Source organism: Dermacentor albipictus, chromosome 7, assembly GCF_038994185.2.
Source record: "Dermacentor albipictus isolate Rhodes 1998 colony chromosome 7, USDA_Dalb.pri_finalv2, whole genome shotgun sequence".
NCBI lineage: Eukaryota > Metazoa > Arthropoda > Arachnida > Ixodida > Ixodidae > Dermacentor > Dermacentor albipictus.
The window spans coordinates 40,364,659-40,389,409 of NC_091827.1; the positions used below are offsets into that span (position 1 = coordinate 40,364,659).

A 24,751-nucleotide genomic window follows, 5' to 3' on the forward strand; every position below is an offset into this window, starting at 1 on the left:
CAAAGCAAAGGTGCATACGCACATGGCAACCGGTGCGGTGTATTTTCATTGCAAGGGCATTCGAACCTGTGAGTACCGTTGCAGCCCTTTTTAATCAGCCTCTAAGGCTACACGTCAAGAGCAATATCAACAGAATTCGAACAAATTCGTAAACTAGAGCCCCGGTTTACAAGAAACTGAATGGATTCGTAGATATAGGCACCGTCTTGGTAGAAGAAAGGCCTCGGGTTTACATTCCTATGGTAAATGATGACATGATACATGGCCAGTCTATCAAAGTCGATGTCACAGAGGCGGCCGTACAGCATCATCTAACGACTGTCGCACTTTAAACAACCAGGCTCAGTAACCGACATGCTCGACAGACCTAACAAAGGTTTCCTGCCAACAAAACTTGAAGGCCGATCGTGCAAGGAGGCGGCAATCAATTGCTAATAATTTTAATCGTGTTTTAACAGTGGCATATTATTCAGTTTCTCTAAGTCGACATCTGAGGGAAAAGGCGCCAGGAAGAGAATGTAGTTCGGCACTGACGCAGGGTGCAAGCATCACGTTCCCGTGCCGGTGCTAAAGTTTTTCTTCGGCGAACCTGAGCAATGCAGAGCGCCACGCTTCATCTTCGGCTTCGTATTCGGCCTCTTCATGGGTTACTGTGAGTATCGTTCTGCGTGCGTCAACTGCTGTGCTGCGAACTCTACAGGACTATTTGTCACATATCTATCCATTTGTTCATCTCTCTATCTGTCCGTCCGGCCTCAAGCGCGTCTGTCTACCCGTCTTCGATATCTTGGAAATTACCATTAGTTGGTATGCATCATTTCTATAACAGCGCAATTGTAAGTGATAGGCTACAAAGAGACAAGTATTATGACTTGATGAGGTGTTTTATTTTAAGCTGAACACTTAAAAAAAAGCATTCATATGTACATCCTACCGCGTTTTGTATTTTTCATTAGCAGTAACGAAAACTGTAATTTTGATTTCACCTGTACAAAACATGCTGATTAACTCTCATTACTAATATTACGGCACTTGTACTTGTTAAATTGAAAATAATAACTACTGAAGACACGTCTGCCTCACAGAAATTGTACGGCCAGCAGCAGTTTCAGACATAAGTGACCTTAAAATGTGCAACCAAATACATTTGCTTTATGGTTAACAGTTTCTAAACGTGCTTCTTTATCAATGCGTGATGACCTTAACTGGAACTTGAATGCATATTTTAGCATATTTTGGGAACGGATATCTCTAAAGATGTTGTGGGCTTAAGACTTCTCCTAAGGAGACAATAAATCTTTAGCGATCGACTTCCATTTGTAATTAAATGTGCCTAATGTTTCTAGTTATTAGGGTAATTAGCATATTTTAGATAATTCACAAAATTGCTGAATTTTATTCCTGATAATGTCCACCTTGCAACGTAGTCGATCTTCACAGATACAGGGGCCTCTTACTTTTTGTGGCAGTGTTTTAACAGTGTTTATATGACAAAAACAAACTGCTATACTATTGTGACAATCTGTCTGTCTCGCTAGCTGATATTTATAGGCTGTCTCTATCAGTCTGCGCAAATAGGCAGGCGTAGAAATTAGAAATAAAGCGATGTCAATCCACTGCGATATCTCTTGAATCGGCACCCATGAAACAATGTCTTTACCGCCATTCTCCGAATTCGTCTTCCCGTGGACATTCATTTTAATACTAAATTCCGAACCCACGTGAATTCGCCCACTGTTCCCCTGACAAGGTGGCGCCCTCTTTTTCTGGGTGGAGTCAGTCTTCTACGTGGGCATCGTGCGCGAGCTGTTCACCACGGAGCTGACGCTTCGCTGCATGGGCACCGCCGTCATACTGCTCACGGGCGCCGGCTACGCGCTCTCGGCCAGGGCCCGCGCCATTTCCTGGCTCCTGGTGCCCTTTCTCTGTGGTCGGGCTGGTCGATCGGCTCTGGTCACCGCCAGCGTATCGCTCATTCTTCGAGGTGTGTGGACATGATGCTTTCTGCTTGACGCGAAGATGCCTCTGACGTGACTGGACTGGCCTACCAGGGTCAATCAATCAATCAATCAATCAATCAATCAATCAATCAATCAATCAATCAATCAATCAATCAATCTATCTATCTATCTATCTATCTATCTATCTATCTATCTATCTATCTATCTATCTATCTATCTATCTATCTATCTATCTATCTATCTATCTATCTATCTATCTATCTATCTATCTATCTATCTATCTATCTATCTATCTATCTATCTATCTATCTATCTATCTATCTATCTATCTATCTATCTATCTATCTATCTATCTATCTATCTATCTATCTATCTATCTATCTATCTATCTATCTATCTATCTATCTATCTATCTATCTATCTATCTATCTATCTATCTATCTATCTATCTATCTATCTATCTATCTATCTATCTATCCGTGGTCAGATGGTTAGCTCATCGAGCTGCTGTGCGATGCGTACTCGTAAACCGCTCTGCAACGAATCTCTTTCACACCGAAATGGGTCACTGTAGATGCGGCACTGGGCGTGTACCGCTGTTCAATGAAACGTTGACGCCGACTTGGATCACTTGGTATGTCCCACTCGGTCTGTACCTTCAATACCTTCAATGTACCTTACTGATGGAAACATTGAACACTGTGTATGTTACAGTAGGTGTATGCCGCTCTTCAACGAAGGTCTTCGGCGCCAACTTTGGCAGCTAGTTATGTGCCACAGAGAATCCGCCGGCTTGCCAAGACCAAAAAATTCGGCGCAACCCATCTCACGAGGTGTGCCGAGGGTTTAGCATCGAATTAACATACCCACAGAACATATTCACAAAGTCAAACCGAGTTATATGTTAACGCGTGTACTACAGAGGGAAAGCTTTTCTGAGCTTCCCTAAGAACACTTGGTGCCCTCTGGCGGCGCCACCGTAAAGGCTGTGCGTGGCCTTTACAATGCATGGTGTACCGGCGCGTGCAAACTCTCAGACACGCGTCGTGTGGCAGCCAATCTCTATTCTAGCTCTTTTGTGAGCAGTTGAGTGTCTTTGATGTTGCTTCCTTTGCGCCGCGACATGCTACCCAGGTCCAATCGAAAGTATGATGATCAACAGCAAAGTAGCCGTGGACTCATTCATGTGCCTCGGTGCTCTCTCCTACAACCACACCAAGGAACGCCTTCTGTTGATGTACAAGCCCATCAAGAGGATTATCTGGGACTTCGACGTGAGTTCTTGCCGGTCTGGTCTAGCAAGAGCGCTGTTGCATCGGCCTAGCTAAAGAGACAGTTGAGGGCAGAAATTTTATGAAAACATATATAGAGCGTTAGACTATATTTTAATACAATAGTACTGACTACGGCCATGTGCCGCATGGCCATCACTGAGAAACATATCTGCTCCAGAAGCATTACGTCCATCGGACGACGCACCATAATGCAATTTCTTTGCATTGATTAGACCTGTTAGAACATGCTGAGACATCTCCTTAACTCTATGGAAATTTGCTAGTAACTCGCTGGTACGACACATTGTAGGAGATCCTGGATAGTTTCAATAGACCTGCGCTGGAGGCTTCATAGGGCCGCTCACCGGACCCTACTCTAAATTAGGCTAAACACCGAACATTTTAGAGCCATTTCCCTAAGACAAAGTTCACAGTAATACAGGAGATGGGCACACACATTGGTAAATAAATTGTAAGATGAGGCGAGCTACACTTTCCGCAGCCTCTAAAAGCTTACCCAAGCGACTTACCTTTGCGGTTTTCTTCAAATTGCGCATAGAGCTCACATGACTTTCACGCCACAACCCTTGATTCCTGTCTTCCCGGAAGCTTTTGCATGCTTACCGTACGTGAAGAATTAAGTTGCAAGCAGTCATCAGCCACACCCTACCGCTGCACAGGGATCCTCGACAACTGGCGCAGAAGCCAAAAATGTTGAACGACTCGCGACAGGAAAACATCCCCCGGGAGACACTGCATTGTGCGCGCTGGAGCACTGTGCAAATCCACCACAAACCACAGGCGTTCGCAAACCGCACAAGCGAAAGCGAACAGATTGTCAGTTAATTGCCTCGTGAACTCACAGTCCGCTGCAGCGAAAGTCGCACGATTTGGGGGTCGGCGACCATGTTGCAGGTTTGCTTGCCGCGCGGCATCTTGTCAGAAAGCGGCGTCCAGCTGCCGAGTTGCTAAAGCGAAGGTACGAACATTTCGGTACAGCTCCACAGTGTCCATGGCAGCCAGTTGTGTTGTTGCGACGCGTTCAGCTTCAGGCATGCGAGCCGCAGAGTTCGCAGCGTGCGCCACGCACGCACGAAGGCATTCTGCTTCACGCTGGCGCGTCTCTGGCAGGACCAAAATGAGATTCGCCCGTCGACGTGGTTGCCTTTCTGCACCGCTTAGCGTAGCAGTTAGCTTGGGTGGTGCCATCGCAAATGAAGCAGCAGGCGGCGTGTAAGCGCTGCTGACGCATGTTGAAGCTGCACTCCGCAGGCGACGAGGCGTCACAGGTTAATCCGACGGGAAAGACCAGCTACGTCAGGAAACTCAGTTGTCACCTCAGCAGAATGCCTACTCCACCTACACCAAGCTACACCATGTTCGAGCCTTCCCTACGCTGAGACTACCGAAGCACACACTGTCAGCGCGTCGTGTCATGATGCAGTAGCTCGCTTCCCCGTTCCTGGATGGCAGCACCATCCCTGTCAAAAGGGCATGTTTTGTTGCGTTTGTGCCAACGTCGCAATCGTTACAAGAAATTGGTCGTCAACCCTGGCATAAAACAGTTTCGTGTATAAAAATTTAATTTGTGCGCGTGAGGGTCTGAGGTGTAAGCCTGCGGCGTCGGCTTTTTCGGCGGGTGTGAAAGCTTCTCTAATGAGGGCACTGTTACTTTTATTGTAATTCTCATGTTTTCTGAGCGCACATCTGTGCAGTGCACGGAAGATCTAATTTTCAGGGCCAGATTTAAAGATGCTTGCTCTGCGCTTGTTCGGTTGCAATACCCCAACATTTTGAGAAAGCGGGAGGGAAGGGAGGGGGGTCATTGTCCGTTTTTTCTAGGACTTAGGATTAGGATTAGGACTAGGATTAGTTAGTCCACTCTAAGACGACTAGTCTGAATAGGATTAGGACAATCTCTACGATTTTGTGCATAAACCTAGGTGGGAGAAACCACCTCATACAAGTGCGTGTATTTAGTAAAGATAACCTGCCCTTGTGCTTGACGTTTGGCTCTTGCGTTGCGATTCTAGGAGCAGGCGAAAGTGATTCACAATGAAACTTCGGCCATCGACCAAGAGGTCAAACCAATAGAAAAAGAGGTAAGCATCAATCCATATTTTCTGCAGCCTGAGAATGCGCGCATGCTTTTTTATTTGGTGTTTTTTTTACAACCGTTAATGGATCAGAATAATTTTACAGTGAATGTGTGAATAAAGATCCCCCGACACAGAAAAGAACCACCTCAGACAAACGTATTATAAAGCGACAAAGTTTCTGATATGTTACCAAATTTAATCTAACAGATACATAACGTAATTGCTTGAAAAAGCGAATGTCTTCACCTCTGATGAGGGTTGTCATTGCATGCATACATACTTAATTTGGAATCTGTTTTAGGTGTTAGTAAATGTTGGTTATGGAGTTGCAAGTTTAGGGCATGATCACGACCGCTAAAGCAGCGCGAAAAACAGGCAGAAAGCTGCACATGTGCACAGGCACGTGGATACGCACACACACGCATTCATACATGTCTGAAAATGTGGACAAACATTTGACAAAGTTAATTGCCTAGCGTAAAAATTTGCTGTGAACAAATGATTGAGGTGACATCGTTATTTGAAATTCAAAAGCATGAACGAGGAATTGTTTATGATGAGCAGCATGATCATGATTGGTATTGTATTTTATGTACACTTGCAGAATGCTCGCCTTCTTCGGCTTCCACTTAGCGTATATGGTTTCAGCAGCTTTCATCATATGCTTGCGAATTTTAGTCTCTCGACCCCACCGGGTCATCTGAGACCCTCGACTGCGTTTATTAATTTCTTGCCGCCCACTACGTCACTGTACTTGACCACCGGCTTTGTCCTCTGCGCGCGCTTATTTTCTCAATACCAGAGCCCAATGAAAAGGTTTTACCGAAAGATCTTGGTAACTGACTTTCCTTCGAGGCAGACATTGGGTTCCATTTTCAATTTTTCATAAGCTGCAGAAATGCATCATGCCGTAAACGCTCAACCAATTTCTCTATTTTTTTCGTTTCAGTTATGAAAAAAAATATGAACTCTGCCTACTGTTCCAAACAGATTCTTGATTTAGGGAAAGAGTTTCCAGAAATGGCGCAAACTAGTGAATATCGGTTTATCCCCTGGCAAATCTTTCCTTTCAATGCATACAGAAAGGACCCCGTAAGGTAAAACTTTCCCCTGAGACCAAGATTCTTAATCAAAAAAAGAAATGTTGGAAGCAACTGGTGGCTGGGGTGTCTACTTGCGGCTCCAAATTCGGTACGGCAATTTAAATATTTAGACACCTGAAACAGGGCATGCGTAACACTTTTGTTCACGAAGTTGCTGCGTCGGGTCCATTGTGTTCGACGCAGGTGTCCGGCGACGACCGCGAGACAAGAGCGCTCGAGGCGGACGCCGAATACGTGGACAAAGTGTCCGACAACGACCCACGCTCGAAGCTGGTACGCGAGAAGTACCAAGAGCTCAAGAAAGAGCTGGAGAGCGACGGTGAAATCGAGGCTGACTACGCCAAAAAGCTCGAGCTGCGATGCGAAGGTATGCAACGCTCACGCAGAGTGTCTTGAAAGTCTTGAAAGTTGAGTAACACGAGCGTTCTCGTTTAGTGAGATGGGCGGGAATATTTTTGTTTGTTTGTAGACAATCTACGAATAGCTTTTGCGCGAACCTTCTCCTTGCCACTTATATAGTTTGGTCGGGTTAGCTCTGGTGCTTGATTTGAAAACACGCAAAATGGCTAACTGCTTAGTAAGGTCCTAAATATCGGGTTAGATCTATATACACCAACGGAAAGATGGACAGCTGGAGAGACAACAGCGATGGCCTCGTTTGTTGAGTGTCCGCGGTGATTACGTGAGGGACTAGGGCCAAAAACAGCACTGCCGCCACTCATCCACTGGTTATGCAAATGGGCAGCAATGTTCCCATGTTCTACACACGGCTTTCTTTAGGGGTGATGTGTCCTCGGGAATATACCCTGCGCCATGCGAATCCCGTTGAACCACGTGAGAACAACAAAACCACGTAAGAGCTGATCTGGACCCCTCCGATGGTGGAAATTTCCAATGTGGCATCCCATAGCTTCTGAAGTGGCAGCGAGGGCTAATTGGTATGACAGATGTGGGGCGTCTGTGTCTTTCTACGTCTGATGTCCCGTCTTGTTGCGTTGTTTAAGAATCCGAAGTACCACATAACACCAACTATAACATGTAGGCACGCCCGTTGAGGTCTCGAAATAACTGAGCACCAGGCTCCCTTGCACTTGTAGCTCTTCTATAGGTAGGCACCTGCCTGCTGCAAGAAAAGATGCTCCACACCTAGGATGCCTAAAGACTACACCTAGAAATATTCGGTGGACCCCTTTTAGAGATGAAAACTCTCACAAGGGTCTAAGCGCTAGGCCCAGGGAGAGGCCTAGCAATTCGAGTTTACTCAGGCAGATGTTACTCGAATAGTAACATCGATGAACAATTGAGAACTCTCGCGTTCCAAGTGTTTCGAAAAGCGAAGAGTTAGAGCTCCGTATCTAATTCAAGCGGGGTCGTCCTTTTTGAGTTTGCGCTGTGTGGTAGCGGCTGATGCATTTACGTTCTTAGGTTGTGTGCATGGTGCCGCGTGATTTGTTTCCCGCATGTCACGTTGGCACGCATTGAAGTTGTGCCGTGAACTTTTTCTATTGTATGCTGTTCCATTTCGGCAGCTTTTATCGTGGTTGAGATGCAGATTGCAATGTAGAGGAAATGCAGAAATGCAGATGCAGGAAATGTGTACGTACATGCAGATTGAACAGTCACCCGTGTTTCCACTGTTTGGCGATGACCACCTCAGCTTCTTCATCGATTAGTGAACACCTGCTGATGTGTACACACGAGTTTCTATAGGTTCTTAATAACAACAGTGGTTATCACATTTCCATCACAACTAAATGCAAAAGTAAGATATGTACTTCGATTTAGGTGAACAATAAACAATCCGAAATGAGCTTAATTATTCCGGATTCCTTCATAATGCCGCCTCTCAGACCTTTATTTTACTTTGGGAATTTAAACACCACAAATCAGAAAGCCAGCATTTAATGACAGTGCATATGACAAGAACTACCAGTAAGGTCGAATGGTAAGAATCTCAATATGAAGTGGTTGAATCTGTGTCCACAAGGCAAAAGCAGCACTCCTTTGACAGTATTTGTGGCGACCATGGTCGTCGAACTCTATGAACCTGTTGGAGCGTGCATGTGTCATCGTAAGTGCCCAAAAACTTGTCTGCTAGAAAACGTAGCTCATAGCTAGAGAGGGAGTGGTTCCTTACAGCAACTTCCAGCAAGGCCGGCCTCTTCTATGACTCTGTGCGCGTCTCTTTTTTTTTCTTTAGCGCCTATTTCGGTGGGAATAAACTGATTGGGTTCAATGAGACCATTCAGCATTCGAATAATAAAAATACAGGGAAACGGAGGCCTCATGAGAACGCCACAGATTACAATGCCTTTTCTGCTAGCCCGCGAAGAAAGTGAGCGTTTCGATTAGTACTGAACATAAACACTGTAATAATATTTACTACGATAGGGCGAGCAAGACGCAAAACCTGCAACGTAGATGTGAAATATCGAAACCGGAGTGGTTCGTGGTTTGGGGGCCCCCTGTGCACTAGTTGCACTCCGTGGCAAATGGCAGTGTACAATCCCCTCCATACTTCACGTATCGGAAACGTATAAGACCGGCTTTCTGGCGTGGCGGACTGCCAATCTTGCATGCGAGCGCCTCCCAGCATGTTCTCACCCCGGTGGCACCAACGCAGGGACCGCCCTGGTTCCAGCTGTGATCTCTCAGCTGCCCCTTGGGTGCCTTGGATAGCCTGTGCCATTAGGGTGCTTCACTGCACACACAGTCGTCACTTCCTTCCTCTTCTTTCGTTCCCGCTTTGACTCACCTCCAGTGCAGGGTAGAAAACCGGACGCTCGTCTGGTTCACCTCCCTGCTTTTCCTTTCATTGCTATGGCGTTCTGCGCCGCTTACTTTATTGTAATCACAGGTAGTCATAAGAGCAGCCTCCGTCTGCCAGTTTTATTTTCATTTTCTCAAGCTACATGATCCCATATAACCAAATCAGACAGAAAACCTAAATTCATTCACGTAGAAATAAGAAGTCAGCATAGGAAGAGGTGAGCATGGAGAGAAGAGGGGGGCTTTTCAGAATTTTTTTTTACCTTGTCTCTATTTCTCCCTGGCGGCCAAATAATTATTGAAGCTTTTGTGAAATCAGTAGAAACCATTTAATCGAGACCGCCGCTGGTGATACAAAGGAACATTGAAAAAAAATTTATTCGGGCATTACAAGCTTGCGATTGCAGCAGAAATGTTCAGTTACTGAGGGATACGCATGATTTATTTAGTAAGATAAATTGGTTGTAGTAAGGCAGTAATTGTAGTATGCTGAATAGTAAGATAAATTTTATTGGCTCCTCCCAAGCGGGCGAGCTTGTTGAACGCCTCTTATATAGCACAAGGTCGTTGCACTTCAACCCTTAACCTCATGCTACCTTGCCCGAGTGTCACATGCTCTAATGTAGATGTCCCCGACTAAACCAGGCTGATTTTCACGTAACTGCTTTCGTCATGCCGGGCTTTGTAATGGAAATTTCAGTCCAAGTACCATGACAGGCATGTTATTTAGGAGGTGTTGGCTTGGCAGAAGACTCACGTGGTCTTTGTGTTGATGCCACTTCCCGTAGTTTTCCTTTCACCCGGTCCTCCTCCGCTATGCCCGGTGCGGAAGAGGGTGAAGCTTGAACGGGGACTTAAACGACGATTGCCATGCTTCTATACACTCGCAATCGTGAAAGAAAATATTAGAAGTTGGCTTATACTGTGTAGCGTTTGAAAACATCCGAAAGCTGCCAATTTTAAAACCACCGCTGTTTCTCTTTCAGCAATGTTAGGCCTTCGTTCTTACATCAATAGGGGCAAAACGTACAGCCGTCTGCAATGGCTTACTGCAACAGGAGTCTCGTTATATTATGCCAAGCACTACGCCTCTTACGGTGGGTCAACATTGTAAGGTTTGGTTACAGCAGGGTTAACTTTACACAAAATGAAATTTAGCCAAAATATCCTGGCCATTGTAGCATCTTCCATTAATTGCCATATGAAGTGTCGCCAACCTGCGAGAAACGTGAAAATCTGCGTCTGTACAAAGTTGTCCTCTTTATTGCCAGCAAAATGCGGTCTCGCAGCCCTAGCCCACTTTAAGGCTGACTTCACATTGAGCTTGTCATCAACAAACAAACAACAAAATGTTGACTCTCGTACAGTCTCACGTGACAGGCGAGTTCGTTGCCATTCCTTTCAATATTTATTCAGCTTTTGTTAACGTATAAATGTTGGGGTTTACCATGTGCAAAATATCTCCGACAGTAAAACACTGTAATAAATATCTCCAACAGTGAGCCACTGTAATAAGACATTTTATATTCTGCTTCGAGGAACAACAATAATATTCCACACATGCAAATATATAAAACGAGACAAGCACAGAGGGTGTAAAAAAAAAAAAGATCATGGCACAAGCCCGGACTAGCACACGTGGAGCCTTCTATCGCATCTTTGTCCTTCATTCGTGCTCTGCGTCTTCATTACGAAGGCTGCTCTAAACGTCTCAAAGGCACGCAATTTATTTTTCCTTTATTTTAATGCAGGCATTTTCTCGCAAGGAGTCAGAGCCTGCCGGAACGCGTTCAAGTCTGCGGAGGAGCGCTGTTTCGCAGCGCTCTCGATTCTGGGCTACTTGCTGTGCTGGCCGATGAAGCTGACCATCCTCTGTCACGTCGTCAGCAGTAAGCAACAGCCCTGTCGTTGCCATTGATTCGCATTTGTGAGACCGCACTATTTTACCAGCGATTTTAAAGAACGTGTTTCGACATCGGCATCACTAAGAACAAAGAAAAGATACATCAAACTGGGCGCACTGTCTAGCCATGCTATGATATTGAGGTATGACGTATGACGGCCATGACTATGATATTGAGGTAGGACGTATTTATCTCGGCCATGATAATGTAAATATTTCAACCAGGCTGTCAGGAATGAATAATCCAAGAAAGAGTGTGCCGAAGGGATTGAAAAACTTAACCTTTGTGTTGCACTTGTATTTACTCAAGTAAACACAACTCAAGTCAAATACAACTTGTATTTACTCAAGTAAATACAACTACAGCACGAAAGGTAAAATTAGCCACAAAGGTAAAGTGTATTTACTTATGTAAATACAATTACAGCACAATTGCCTGGAATTACTTCCTGGGTAATAGTGCATGACGGTGTTGTTTTGATTTTTTACCGGTTGTAAAATGCAGCACTGGGTACTTGAACTTTGCACCGAGTACTTGATACCTCGATAACATGTGTTTACTGCTTATTTGTATACTGCAGGAAATGCTTCGCTGAGCGCTAAGTGATCGAAATAGCTATTTTCGTTTAGGCTAACAAGAAAACTGATATTTGTGTGCGAAAGCGACAACAAAATCGCATTGTAGTCAATTTTATACGCACATTTACAATCATTGGATGGCAAATGTCCGAACGGTCATCAGCAAAGCCTGTATTGACACGTAGTTACATGGTGCTCGAGTGATAAAGACCAGAGCAACAAGAGATGTTCAACTATAGTTACAATTGCGCATAAAGAGATAAAAACATGCAAAAATGACAGACAGGTGGATCACTGTTTGCGTCACTGTCCTTCGGATTTACTGGTTGGAACATGGCTCCTTTGCAATACGTGCGTGTAGTCGCAGCGTGGTATTCTGCGTAATTAGAACCTTGGACGTTCCTCAGCTGCATTCTCTTGACGCAGCCTTTCTGGGGAAAAGAACCTGCGATGGCATGCAGCCCATAAATGCCGGATTCGGTCAGAGCATCTCCGCCATGGAAGCTGTCAAGCGAGAATTCGGTGCAAACTTTAGAGTCAACGTGCAGTACAAGGTCAGTCAATGTGTATTTGAATGTCCGCTGATTTATTTATTTGTCGGTTGATTGATTTCACCGAAAAGCATTCACGTGAGATCAACCTATCATTGGAAAGACAGGGCGGTGCCTTGCAAAGAGCTATACGTCGGGGCCCCTCCTACGTAAGGCAGGCAGACAAACATGCCTCGTTGAACACTCACCGGAATTATTTTTATTAAAGCCTCATATGTTTCGAAGACGAAGATGCGTCGCTCACTATTGCCGCCAAATAACACCGGCAATAAACGATTCTGAAAAAAAAGAATTATTACGTGCAGAAATCATTGACGGCGATTGACAATGTAAGCTAAAGCCTAACTCTTCAAGAAAGCTATTCTCTTTATTAAAGGACGGAGCTGCTCGATGAAGTAAACATTTGTAGTGAAGATGTTTGGATAGTGTTAGTTTGAAATTATTATTACGTAATACTGTGAGCAAAAGAGCCGAAATCTAGTATATTTCAGGTGCTTCTATAAGTGGTCACCACGAGGGTCACGAATAGTTATAATAGTTTGTATTCTGTTACGAAACTGTCGTGAAACGCGGTTGCGTGAGAGCAAACGCGCTTATTCTAAGTGCAACCACGAAATTTGGTATCCCGACCTCGGAATCGCACGAAACTAGCTAAAAAAGAAGCTATTCGCATTCAAACATCATAAAAAACATAAAGAGTCAAGTCCCCGCCTTTCTACTTTCAGAGCAGCTACAGAAATCGCAACACTGAAGTCATGTAGCTTGCCACTGGGCTTTGCTATTATTCTAACATTTAGCTATTTGCTTTCTGGTCCTCTTTTTACGTGGTCATGTCTCCCCGGCCAGGACGTCAAATGTCTAGTATGCAATAAAAAAATTGGAGGACGCTTAAGCTTCGCCTTCAAGAGTGGGACGCGACAGCGTTCCCGTCGACCCGCCAAGGGGTATAAGACAATGCGCTACGGCACAGCGATCACTTACGATGCGCCCCGCATCGGACTTAGCGCCCACCTATCACGCGGTGAGCGTCGAGCAACGCAGCGTTCGGCGCGGCGACGAAACGTGCGCCTGAGCGAACGGAACGAACCAAAGAACTCGGTGTCTCGGAGGGGGAAACGATCTACGCCAGCCAAACGTCGTGATCGGCACGGGCAGAGAGATAGATAGCAATCTAAACCGGGAGCACGGCGAAGCGTCGTCAGGGGAGAGGAGTCCCGCGACGCGCCTGGCAGCGGTCCCAATGCGCGCGCGGCGCGCCTCCTGTCGGGGCAGCACCGTACATTGAGAGGAGGGGGTCTTCTGTGTTTGCCGCAAGATGGCTCTGCGTGTGCGGAAAGCGCAGAAGAAATGCAGCGGAAACGCACTTCGCAACTCGTGTAATTGTGACTTCTGTACGTTACACGTTCATAATTACCGATATACACCGCAGTATAACTTTCCACGGCTCGTTTCGAAGGCAACACCGCATTCACTAGAGGCGCGTTTGCACCGCTTGGAAGCATCGAACTCGTGGTTGAGTGGTAGCGTCTCCGTCTCACACTCCGGAGACCCTGGTTCGATTCCCACCGGGCCAATCTTGGAAGTTGCTTTTTATTTATGAAGCGCCTGCCATGATTTATCGCTCACGGTCAACGCCGCAAACGCCGACGCCGACACCGACGCCGACGACACCGGCTTTTCTGCGACACGAGCTCCTTAACGCTATCGCGTTAATAATATTATTGCTATTGCGTGTCTCTCTAAATACGTTCGTGGTGCGTGGGCACGCAGCTGATAACTCCCGAGGACGCAATCAACGTCATCAGCCCTGAAGACTTGGCCAAAGGCGTCCAGGCGGAGTTCGAAAATCGCCACAGGGTCATTCCTCTCATCTCTATCGCACTGAGTCGCCTCTTTGCGGTAGTTCTTCTCTCGGCTGTCTTGGAGTGAGTACCACTGCCGCTGGCAATTCTGTCGCAACTAAGCCGAGGATTATGCCTCCTGCTAGGGTGACCAAACTATTTTGGGCGTTCCAGTTGTGACGCGGCGCAAGCCTTCAAACGAAACTGAGTCTTGTCCTTGTCTTCTTCAAGGCGTATTTTATTCGACCTTGAACATAAGAGAGGAAACAAAATTAAGGGGTTTTACATGCCAGAAACAACCAACGTCTGATTATGAGGCACGCTGTAGTGGGGGCCTGCGGATTAATTTATACCACCTGGTGTTCTTCAACGTGCAACCTAAATCAAAGTACGCGGGTGTTTTTCAGCATTTTGCCCCCACTGAAAGGCGGCCGCCGTTTCAGGGATTCGATCACGCAACTTCATGCTAGGGAGCCAGAAAAAAAAAGCGAAATACGTTTTGTTATTATTAACGAGAGATGTTCATCAAGACGTACTTCGCTGCAGTGCCACAACTAGATAAAATTTTCCGATACACGACAGTTGGTGGCACAAACATTATTGCATTTGTACGGAATAGAGGACTTGCAGCATACGCCGAATAACATGTAGGAAAGCTTCTTAATCATGGAATGAGGGAAATTCAGACCCATACGGGGATAATTATTTCGAAGCAAAACCAAAAAGCGGCGCAGCTCTTACAAAATTAGTACAAACAAGCATTACATTTGACTCAGGTCATTTATTTACATATGCGGAATGTTGGTTTTATGCTTACGCATGTTGTCATTTATTCCTGATCTTCTGCCGAACACTGATAATGGTCAGTCGAAAAGCTGCCGTCATTCTTCATTACAAGTGTTCACTGCGCTGTGCCCTGCCATCTTAAAGTATTTCCGCTACTCATGGCTACTATACGATAATACATTTGAATGTCAGCGAACGGGGCGCTCCCGGCCACGTGGTAATTATACCATGTCTAAACATATAAAAAGAAAGAGACAGGATAACGTTTTCCCCGTCCAGGATTTTACCTGCTTCGTGGGTTCGACAAATCATATCGATGAGCGACAAAATCATGGAGTTGCGATAGTCAATTGGGAGAGGCGCTACATTTCTCGACGTTTTCCCCAGTAGAGCGAGGTAATCTATTCGTGACTTTAGCGCTTTGAAAACTTCAATTGCTCCCTACAGGGCTAAGGATTACGTTGAAAAGTTCCTTGATGATCTGGCCTTCGACAACATCTACGTTACCGAGTATTTTTGCAAGATCGACGAGAGGCGAGCACGAAAGGTAATTTTAATAAATCTCGATATTCCAAGCCGGCTTCATCCTTAAAGCCACTAACCCAGCGCAAAATTAAACAGTTAGAGTCTTTAGGAATGTCTCGTATAGCTATCGCTAACGATTGTGGCTAACATATTATAGCGTTATGTTGTTGCGGCAATGACAAATTCATAGTGAAGCGGTAGAATTTGTGCAGACAAGCCTTTCTGAGGGGTGCAGTCCAGAACAGCGTAGCAAGCTTCTAAAGTCAGAAGATGTTCACTCACCTTATTTTTCATGTTGCAGGGTCTGGACACGCTGCTGCCACTCAAGCGATACGAAGCCATAGACATATACGACCCAGTCGAGTTCCGTTTCTCGCGCAAGGAAACAACAGTGATGGTAATCGTCTGGCCGTTGTAGTCGGATTGCACCATGTTGCACTGTACTGTGACGTGTAGCGTTTTATCGTATTGGGTTCTATTTCTTTCGCACTGCGTCATGTTGTACGCACTTCCCGCTCAGAAGCTCTAAACTATACCGATTTGTAGGAAAACACGTTACGCTTTTCTCGCCCAAAAGCCGGCGCGGGCATTAGCTAGGCATATGTCAAGCGAGATGATCTGCTTTTCTGTTCTCATGATGGAGCAGCACATTTTGTAGCGTCTTTTCGCGCGAAATAATCATGGAATTTACGCTACTTGCCTAAGGAGAGACTTGCGTTTTCTGGCATTTTTTAGTCGTCGTGGCCAGCACGTGGTGAATATTCTTCCGATAAACACAGCTGGGAAAGCTTTAGAAAAGTGTTTGACGTTCGTAGCTAGGAGCCACCTGTATCCCTAGTGTTCCGAGTCTGTATAGGGCGTGTGGAAATCGCAGTGTTACGCGATTAGAGGCCTCAGTTGTCGTATTGAACAAGCCAACGCTTTTCAGCCGGGAGTAGGCACGGGTGGGTCCTACAAGTACACGAACATGTAATTTAATTGCAGGCCACCTATCTTTTCTGCAGGTTTTAAAATAAGACATTTCAATTTAACAGTGGCAGTAGCCGGAGATGGACCATCATGGTTAGGGCAAGTTTGACGAGTAGGATAGTCAGCCTGCAGAATGTCGCACTTTTTCTGAAACCAGTCTGCTATGTAGGCTCGGGAAACTGCCACCAGGGTCAAAGTCATCTATGTATTACCGCAAGTGAATGCAATTGATTCTATATCTAGGCAGCTTGGTATATGAGCTAACAATCGCTCAGTTCTGGTCTTCCGTTATTATCTCAGTAGGAGCTGAATATTATGTGTGATGACTCCGCAGATGCGTGAGGTGGCATCCCTGCTTGTGCACGTGGTCTTTGGAAGCATCGTACTTGGCCTCGATTACCTCATCTACGACGTTCTGGATATAATACGACGCAACGCCGAAGTCGAGTTCATTCAAGAAGGTACATACTTGTTCACGTGTACACGGGTGGTTTTGGACAGTGAATCAGAATACGCCCACAGCATTGGAACGACAGGCCATAGAAGATATAGGAAAAATAGACTCCGAATGAACTTGTCTCTATTAAATGGAGGTATGTATTATTAGACTGTGAATGCAAGGCATTTACTGCAAGGCAAGGTAACAACAAACAATGCTAAGCCAGACAAAATCTAGCCTTTTTCACTAATTGCAAAAACAGAACGTATAGCACTACGTATCAGTAGGTTCACCAAACAATGCTTGCAGTGCGCCACCTGATGTCGGAGTGGACCTCTATGGGACACTGGGGTTCGTGTTATTGCGACATTGCCACCTCGCTGGCTAGGCTGGCTGAGTGGGGAGGAGGTCCCTTCACATGAAAACGAAATGGGTGCAACTTTTCGCCACCACACGAATGCGTATTCCGGGTTACAATGGGTATTCTGAGTTGCCCCACATTGTTGAAAAAGGAAAGTGGTGTCATTGCCAGCAGCATTCTATAGACCACTCTTATGGGACATCGCAAAATTGGCCCACGCTCGACGTCGTCAAGCATTGCATACGCCCCCCCCCCCCCAAAAAAAAAAGTATGTCTTGGAATTCACATAGAGCAACGTTATCGATCACTATTCAGATGTCTTCTACACGTATACCCCTTTCGAACAGCTGTAAACTACACCTGTAACTATGTGCAGTGAAAGCTTCGAGGTGCGTGCTTTGGCTAACCAGGAAAAGAATTACTAGGAGGGCTCCTTCGCTGTCAGTCACCACTTTAGGTGCGAAGCCGACGCAACTGAGCGTCATGGAATGATCGGTAGTGCACGATGAAGGGAGCCCTCCTCCCTGTTCTAGAACACTCAGCTGGCTCTCCATGCTGATTGGCTGACATGAGGTCTAGTCATCTTTGTACTGTACGTAGTTAGTAAAACAGAGTAGCGCCTAATTCCCAGTTTTATCCTCTCTGAATGCCATTCTCTTTTCACCTTTCTACGAGCCGCAACCTCTAAGCTTATTGCCGACCGGTCGTAGCTTGAAGGGTCTATCCATTGGACCATACTGATGAAAGGAAATGCGAAATACCACACAGGTGGCTTAGGAGGTCAAAATGAAAACTTTTATTTACCGCTGACTCTGCAGTCTGTAACCTATGGCGGGCACCTTCGAGCCATTTGCATCAATGTCGCAACGCTTTCTCATTAGCTGCTAGACGCCTAAGTATTGCTGAACGCAGACATTGCTTTACGTTGCGTTGCCGGTATGAGTGTGTGGGCGCGCGCATTAGTGTCCCCGCTAGCGTTCCGTTGAGCGGCTGTGTGCAAATTCTGAGGATACAATGGTTTCAGAGGAGTGGATCATCATTTCTTGGCTGAAATTGTCTAATAAGGCGTCATACCAACGACTTGCATGATTTCGGGCAGAGACTTACGGTGGCTGCTCCAGGAAGAGTTTGCCGGAGGCGCTTTAATGACGACGTTGTTAAGGCATTGCAGAGCAACCTATTGGCCTCAGCACCACCTAGAAATCTTTTTGGGGCCGTCTCGCTGATTTATGAACTCCACATACAGATGTGAATGTTTGAAGTGTAAATGACTTGTTGGTTTTTGAGGTTTCAAGGATGGAGGTAATATGTTGGCTGAGACTGAATCTGGTGCCGCGCTAGCTGACGATTGAAGCGGGCCGTTACCGTCCATCTGTCGATCAGCATAAACCGCGAGAACATTATTTAATCTCCGATCCATCCTTGGATACCGCGCAGGCTTCCACCGCATCGCCCTGCAAGTGTTTGGCACGGGCGCTGTGAGTAACCTAGTGCGCAAGATCTTCAAGGACTTCGACGTCGAAGAGAAGCTGGAGCGTATTGCCAGCAATGCGCACTGCCTGCCCAGTCCGGTGAGGACATCGCGCTGGCTCATCCTGCAACTCTACCTCGTCTACGGTGCCCTCATTGGGCTCGTGTTCGTGCAGCTGTTCACCACGAGGATGAGGAGGGCCGTATGCGCCTACTTCTTCAGCAAGGTGGGCTGCCTGATGAACATGAGATTTGACGCTGTCAATTTCCCATTCTTGTGTTTATGCAAGTGGATGCATGACCTTTCCATATAATTTCATGCCAAGTATATTATAGCTTTTTTTACAATTTCCTGGTGAGAAAACCGGTGCTGCGATTCTGCTCATATGGCAATTGCAGGATGTCAGGGCTTTGAACGCATTTTTCTCAGCTAGAAAATAACCTTCAAGATGCCCTAGGGAAAGTAGCTTACCATCGGTTACAAAAATGGGTCAGTATCTACTAATACAACGTGCCGAATGTCTTGGAGGAGAAATATTTAGAGCACATTTCTATGAAACGTAGAAGCTGTTGGATTGCAGAGTGACGATGGTTGCATTGTGGGCTTGTTGGTAATGCATCTTCAAGGGGGGTATGGTAGCGCGATTCAAAATCTGTTCACGTGGCTGTGACTCATGTTGTCTGAGTGTATAAGCATGACCTGGTTTTCGATAATAAACAGTGTTGGAAGTTAGCGCTGTGTGTCCCTTTGTGTCTTCTTTTGCCCCGTCTTTGAATCGCACTACCATAGCCCCCCCCCCCTCCCCTTGAAGATGCAGATTGACGCCAAGGTTAAGGAGCATTACTGGCTGCTACAGCTGGAGGGAAGGCAAGGTCTGCGATGATTGTGCATTAGTTCAATTGGCATTGTAGTTTTATTCGCCTTGTAGTTCTGCTGTATGTGAGTAAAATAACGAAAGGTGTGAAGTGCAACATTGATGACGATTTCACTTTATGAAAGCTTTATTTGTGCAGCCATTACATCGTTATAGCCGATGCCACGTATGAGACCAGCAAAACAAGCTTTATCGTGGCTTTCTCGTGGTGACACAGCGCGCGCTGGATGGGTTGGACAGACTACGGTGCCACATTTCATTCCGGGCAATACTGCAAGAAACTCTACATAAGGATGTTGGAATATAAAATTGCGCCGGCCGTCAGGGTCGCAGTTTTCTTACACTACCAAACCTTCTGTTTGAAACCTGTACGCATGTTAGTGCGTACAAATCATGGTTTGAATGAGTGGTAGGTTTCCTCTTTCACTTTGCCAATTCGAACGCAAGGTATTTTCAAAAGGACAGCTTAGAAAATTTCTAGCGAAAGTTCATGTCTGCAGAGGTAGTGTGGTGCTTACGATAGCCTATTAGCAATATTGGTATCGGAGTGATTCCATCCTAGAATTTCTGAAACTTCAGTGAGTTTTCTTGTTTTAGAAACCAGGAACCTTTATTGGCTGCTATACAGTAGGTGTATGCTGAGTGTCGCATCACTTGTGGAACAGCCAGACTAACAACGAGGCGTCTCTTTTCTGAGCACCACAAAAAGAAGAAAAAGAAACGCTTCGATGAATGCACTGCAACCAACGCCAAACAAAGAAAATTTTGAACAGAAACTATTTTTTTCTGAGCCACATTTGCGATTTTGAGTCCTTTTATAGCATGCAGTTATGATGGCTTGCCTAAGCAGCTTCATTTTTTTTTTCAGCCACCGGTAGTGCATCAGTCAATTAGCATCCGCAGATCAATTCCGACAGCTAGACTCGAAGTTGCAAAATTGTTATGCATAAATGGTTTTGATAAGTCGGGCGTTAATTAGTTAAGCTTTGTCTTTCTGGCTTCTAATAACTAGTTCTACATGTTAGCCTCCTCAAGGCTAATTTAATTGCTGTTGTGAATTGATTGCAATAAAATTATTAGCCTTATAGTCCCCTCGTTCATATCGTCCAACGGTTTCCAAAACATAGAAAAATCTTTTGCTTTTAAGCGCCTTGGTATTAATATAAGGTATTACTAGCCAAATGGAATAATACAGCGCCAATGTACTACTGCAATTTATCAAGTGAAAACGTGGGGAAGGCGGGAGCCAACGTTACGAAAAGTAGACATGTCACTATGAAAAAGACAAGTCCATTTGTCGAAACATTGGCCCCCGCTTTTATCATGTTGTCGCTCTGCTCATCGTACTGCAGTTAATACTGCAGCTACTACCACTAGTACTAATACTGCTACCAATAACGATGTCTGGCCAGTGAAGAAATAAAGTTAGAGCCGCCTATAGAAAGCGAGCTGTCTTCTTACGAAACTTTTGAACACCCATCATATGTTATCTTATTCCAGCGGGAGAAGAAGCGTGTCCTGCACCTGTATAACAAAATGTTGAAGCAGAGGGCAGGTTACCTGGGGTACGTGCGCCGCCGGATCAGGAAGCTGGTGCGAGACAGGGAGTTTGACGTGAGTGTACCTAATATGTCACAGTATTATCGTAATTGTTACATGTTTCAGAAATATTGGTCTACCGTCATGCCTCGTAGATGTAGTTTTACACGAGTAGCATGCTCACAGAGTGAAACAGAAATAAAAAAGAGGATCTCAAAGCCAGCAAGCGTGTAAAGTGCGGGCTGGATATGGTAAATATGTAAGTTAAATTCTGCCGACTGGATGACCATGAATTTCTTTGTTCTCGAAACATTATCCGAAACTAAAATTTTAGAACACTCTAGAATGAAGTGCACAATTCTTTAACTCAGCGTCTCAAACGGTGTACCAATTGTTCAACCTGCATCTGTGTAACCCCTTTTACGGCCATATTATAGGATTGCCGTAAATGTGCTGTTTGTCACATCTGACTGATATTTTTATTTTGTTACTCTTACTCATATGCAGTACTCGCACACAGCCTCTCACATTCTGCTATAGTTTGCGGTGCACTGCTTTGAAATTCACAGATGTGCTGTAGTCTGGCGGTGCTTGCTACATTCAGTTGTCTCCGTGATGTGACTGTATATACTCAGGTAATGCTTGCATTCGTGCCGGTACCACTCCCTTGTATTGCAGACAAAAACTTGCGAAACTTTTCTCGGGTACGTAGTTTGTTGGTTCGATTATTATTCGGTTTTCTAAAGCGCACTTAATTAAAGAAGGGTGGCTTTCGGATGGCTTCCAATGGAACGTTACCACCTGACCGCTTCGATCCCGGTTTCAGCTCGACGTCGGGTGGTTCGAGTTCGTGCGCAAGATGGCGCCACGCGCCTACCGCCTGCTCCAGCTTCTGGGCGTCGCTCATCAGCGCTGCTGCCTGGTGTGCGGAGACCCCGAGGACTCTGCTTCGTACGTGTGCCCCACCGAAGTGTGCCAATGCATCTACTGCTTTCCGTGCTGGAACGAAATAGGGGTAGGCCCGTCCACGTCATTCATCTTTTGTTTGAGTTTAGACGCACAGACCGATGCACAGATTGGTATTTGTGGATAGATAGACACAAGTGCATCTGTGTCTTTATCTGTGTTTAATTAGATAGAAAGAATTTAGATAATGCAATGATTAGTTATTCGATTGTTTGATTGATTATTGATTGACAGCGTTATATAGACTGCTGATTTATTAGAAACCGAATAATTGGTATTTCTTTGAAAAAATTGTGTTAGGCAGTATAACTGCGAGGGAATGTCAATCGCAGTGTCGAGATCACTGTAGATAATTTTCTTTTTTAACTGATGAGCATCCGTTCCGAGGAAGCGCATCTAATGTAGACCACGTCGCCAGCATTCGGCTCAACCTGCACTTGGCTGCCAGTTGGACGACGGAGCAGCTGACTAAAGTACCCTAGCTAGAGAACACTAGACGCTAGCATGTGATGCTAAGTGACTGGGAACAACACAAAGGCTCGCACACAGATGGTTTGTAGGTTTTATTCGTTCTCTAAAGTTTAAATTCTCTGTTGAAGCTACAGATGAAAAGATTTACGGCTGCAGCCTTGATTAATTCATGAAGTCACCTGTCACGGTGAATGACGTTTCAGCAATGCGAATCACGTAGGCGCACTTGGGCGTCTGACCTCGACTCCGCGGCTGAGACTGCGACTGCGTCGAGAAGAGCGCGCGACGTTCTAGTTTCAAATGTCAGCGGTTTTCTCTGGCGCCTTGGTGTAATTCTTTGCTAAGAATGGCGTCAGCATGCATTGTATACACTACCCTTGTCAGTTTAAGATGTTCAAACCTTGAAAGAGGCGCCAGAAGAGGTGCACATAAATCCAACTTCTCGATTAATTTTGAATTTGGTTCCTAGTGAATTGCGGCCACCGACACTTGGAACCAAACCCACAAACTCGTGCTCAGAACACCGTAGCCACTGAGTCATTGATGAGGGGCGATGTAGAAACCGACGTAGGGCGATGACTAAGATGCCCCACTTGCTGTGTTTACCATAAGTTTTGGAGGAATTCGTTATTTTTTACCTTATTACTACTTTCGCTTATTTTCGTTCACTTTATTGCAGCGGTGCTATGCCTGCGAACCCTCAGAGGACGGAGAATCCCCCCTGTCTGACGGAAGTCCACCGTTTGTGCCCTAAACGAAACCGCCAGGATTCCATTTTTACGTTCTTATAGTGACATGAAGTGACAACATATTTTAAATGGTTTACCACGTTGCCCCCGACAAGTAAATGAAATCGGTTTTATTGAAAGGTACTATCATTAGGGAGGGTGTGATTCAGTGTATATTGAATATAGAAGCTATACACAGGCTGTAAAATAGCGAAGCTGGAAACCCATTCTGATGTTTCCTGCTATTCCTGCTGTTTCTTGCTATCGCCCATGGTTCCAAAGCCTTCTACTGTACACAATACATTCAAAATGACATCTAAGCAGAGTCGGTGATCGCTGGCACGTGAATTACTGGAAAAGTGTTTCATGAAGAGTAAGGGTGCTGGTCGTGTCAGTGTGCCGTCGGTATCAATGCAGAACAATCAGTACCAATATTTAGATTCACTATGATGATTTGCAATTTTTGGCCTTGATAGCATGTCCTGTCGGTTTGGGCAGAAATAATGCTGCAGTTCTTTTTCTTGCGCGAGTAGTGCACTGAGTGGCTGTGCGCATGTCACTCCTCTTTGTACAAAATATGGGTGTTTTTATGTAATAAATTCATTTGCAAGTTGGCGCTATTTCTGTCCCTTCTTCTGTCCACTTATTTTTGCTGCGCCAGAACAAACATTTCAAATATCATAAATATCTCAGGTTTTGTTTTGTTTTCTTATGCGAATAATTAATAACGTGGACCTGCAGCCACACAGCGACAACCAAGTGAGGTGGATAGCTCCACTGCATTAATTCTATCGACATGGTGAAGCTTAAAAACGCCTTAAGCTACCATGGGAAAGAACATTTGTCGGTAAATTTGGGCGGCTTTTGCTACAATACCCTTTCGGCAAGAGCTGCCGAATCCGCGATCATTTGCTCTCGTGTAATATATTCGTCGATATACACAGATACCTCTGGTTACAAGGAGTGCGTTAACTTCTACGTGGCCGAGTAGGCAACCCAGGTAGCAGGGTACGTAGCCCACCGAGAACTTTGTATGCTGCTGTCTGGCATGGTGCACATCTTGGGTCCTTCGGTATTTGTTGCTAAATGAGTGCCTGTCAGATCCGCTGCATATCTAACAGACTCGAGCACGCCTAAAAAAAGGCGTCAAGGCTGGATAACTACATCATCTTGATCCTGACGAGGAATAAACTCTGCAGGCGGATGCCTTTTGTGTGACCAACGTGGGCGAGCATAGATAACGTTGTACAAAGAGCCTTCTGTGGAAGTTCTGTTTGACCTTCGATGACCGCCCTTAAACTCGTTTGTGGAGCAGGGGGCCAAGTTGATGGAGAGATAGAGATGAACGCGGGCGCAAGTGCATGCTATGCGCAGCAAGATGGTGGGCGCAACCTGAATTGTAATGTGTACATTTTTTGGCAAGCCTTCAGAATGTACGGGCAAGTGTGACACAAAGGGTATGGAACCTTACATGTAGTATACGCACTAGTATACTAAAATTTATTTGAAGGTAGTTGTATAGGGAAGTCAATCAATACTTGC

At 45.4% G+C, this 24,751-nt stretch overlaps 1 protein-coding gene across 1 annotated transcript; it reads left to right on the forward strand.

The window, feature by feature from the left end:
* On the forward strand, positions 1-23,824 carry snky (ubiquitin protein ligase sneaky). Its single transcript, XM_065455266.1, has 16 exons — positions 1-68; positions 539-652; positions 1,781-1,984; positions 3,096-3,235; positions 5,269-5,337; positions 6,621-6,804; positions 10,958-11,095; positions 12,115-12,242; positions 14,010-14,164; positions 15,314-15,413; positions 15,693-15,788; positions 16,695-16,821; positions 18,598-18,857; positions 21,006-21,119; positions 21,871-22,059; positions 23,161-23,824. The coding sequence occupies exons 1-16, from the start codon at positions 23-25 to the stop codon at positions 23,233-23,235; spliced, it is 2,139 nt and encodes a 712-aa protein (XP_065311338.1). The 5' UTR covers positions 1-22; the 3' UTR covers positions 23,236-23,824.
* Positions 23,825-24,751: the final 927 nt, after the last annotated feature.

What these genes read in the sequence shown, in the direction of transcription:
- snky (XM_065455266.1), top strand. Translation starts at nt 23, where the DNA reads ATGGCAACCGGTGCGGTGTATTTTCATTGCAAGGGCATTCGAACCT. An exon ending in CGTATCGCTCATTCTTCGAG is followed by an intron (nt 1,985 to 3,095) that starts GTGTGTGGACAT and finishes CATGCTACCCAG; the next exon opens with GTCCAATCGAAAGTATGATG. An exon ending in GGATTATCTGGGACTTCGAC is followed by an intron (nt 3,236 to 5,268) that starts GTGAGTTCTTGC and finishes TTGCGATTCTAG; the next exon opens with GAGCAGGCGAAAGTGATTCA.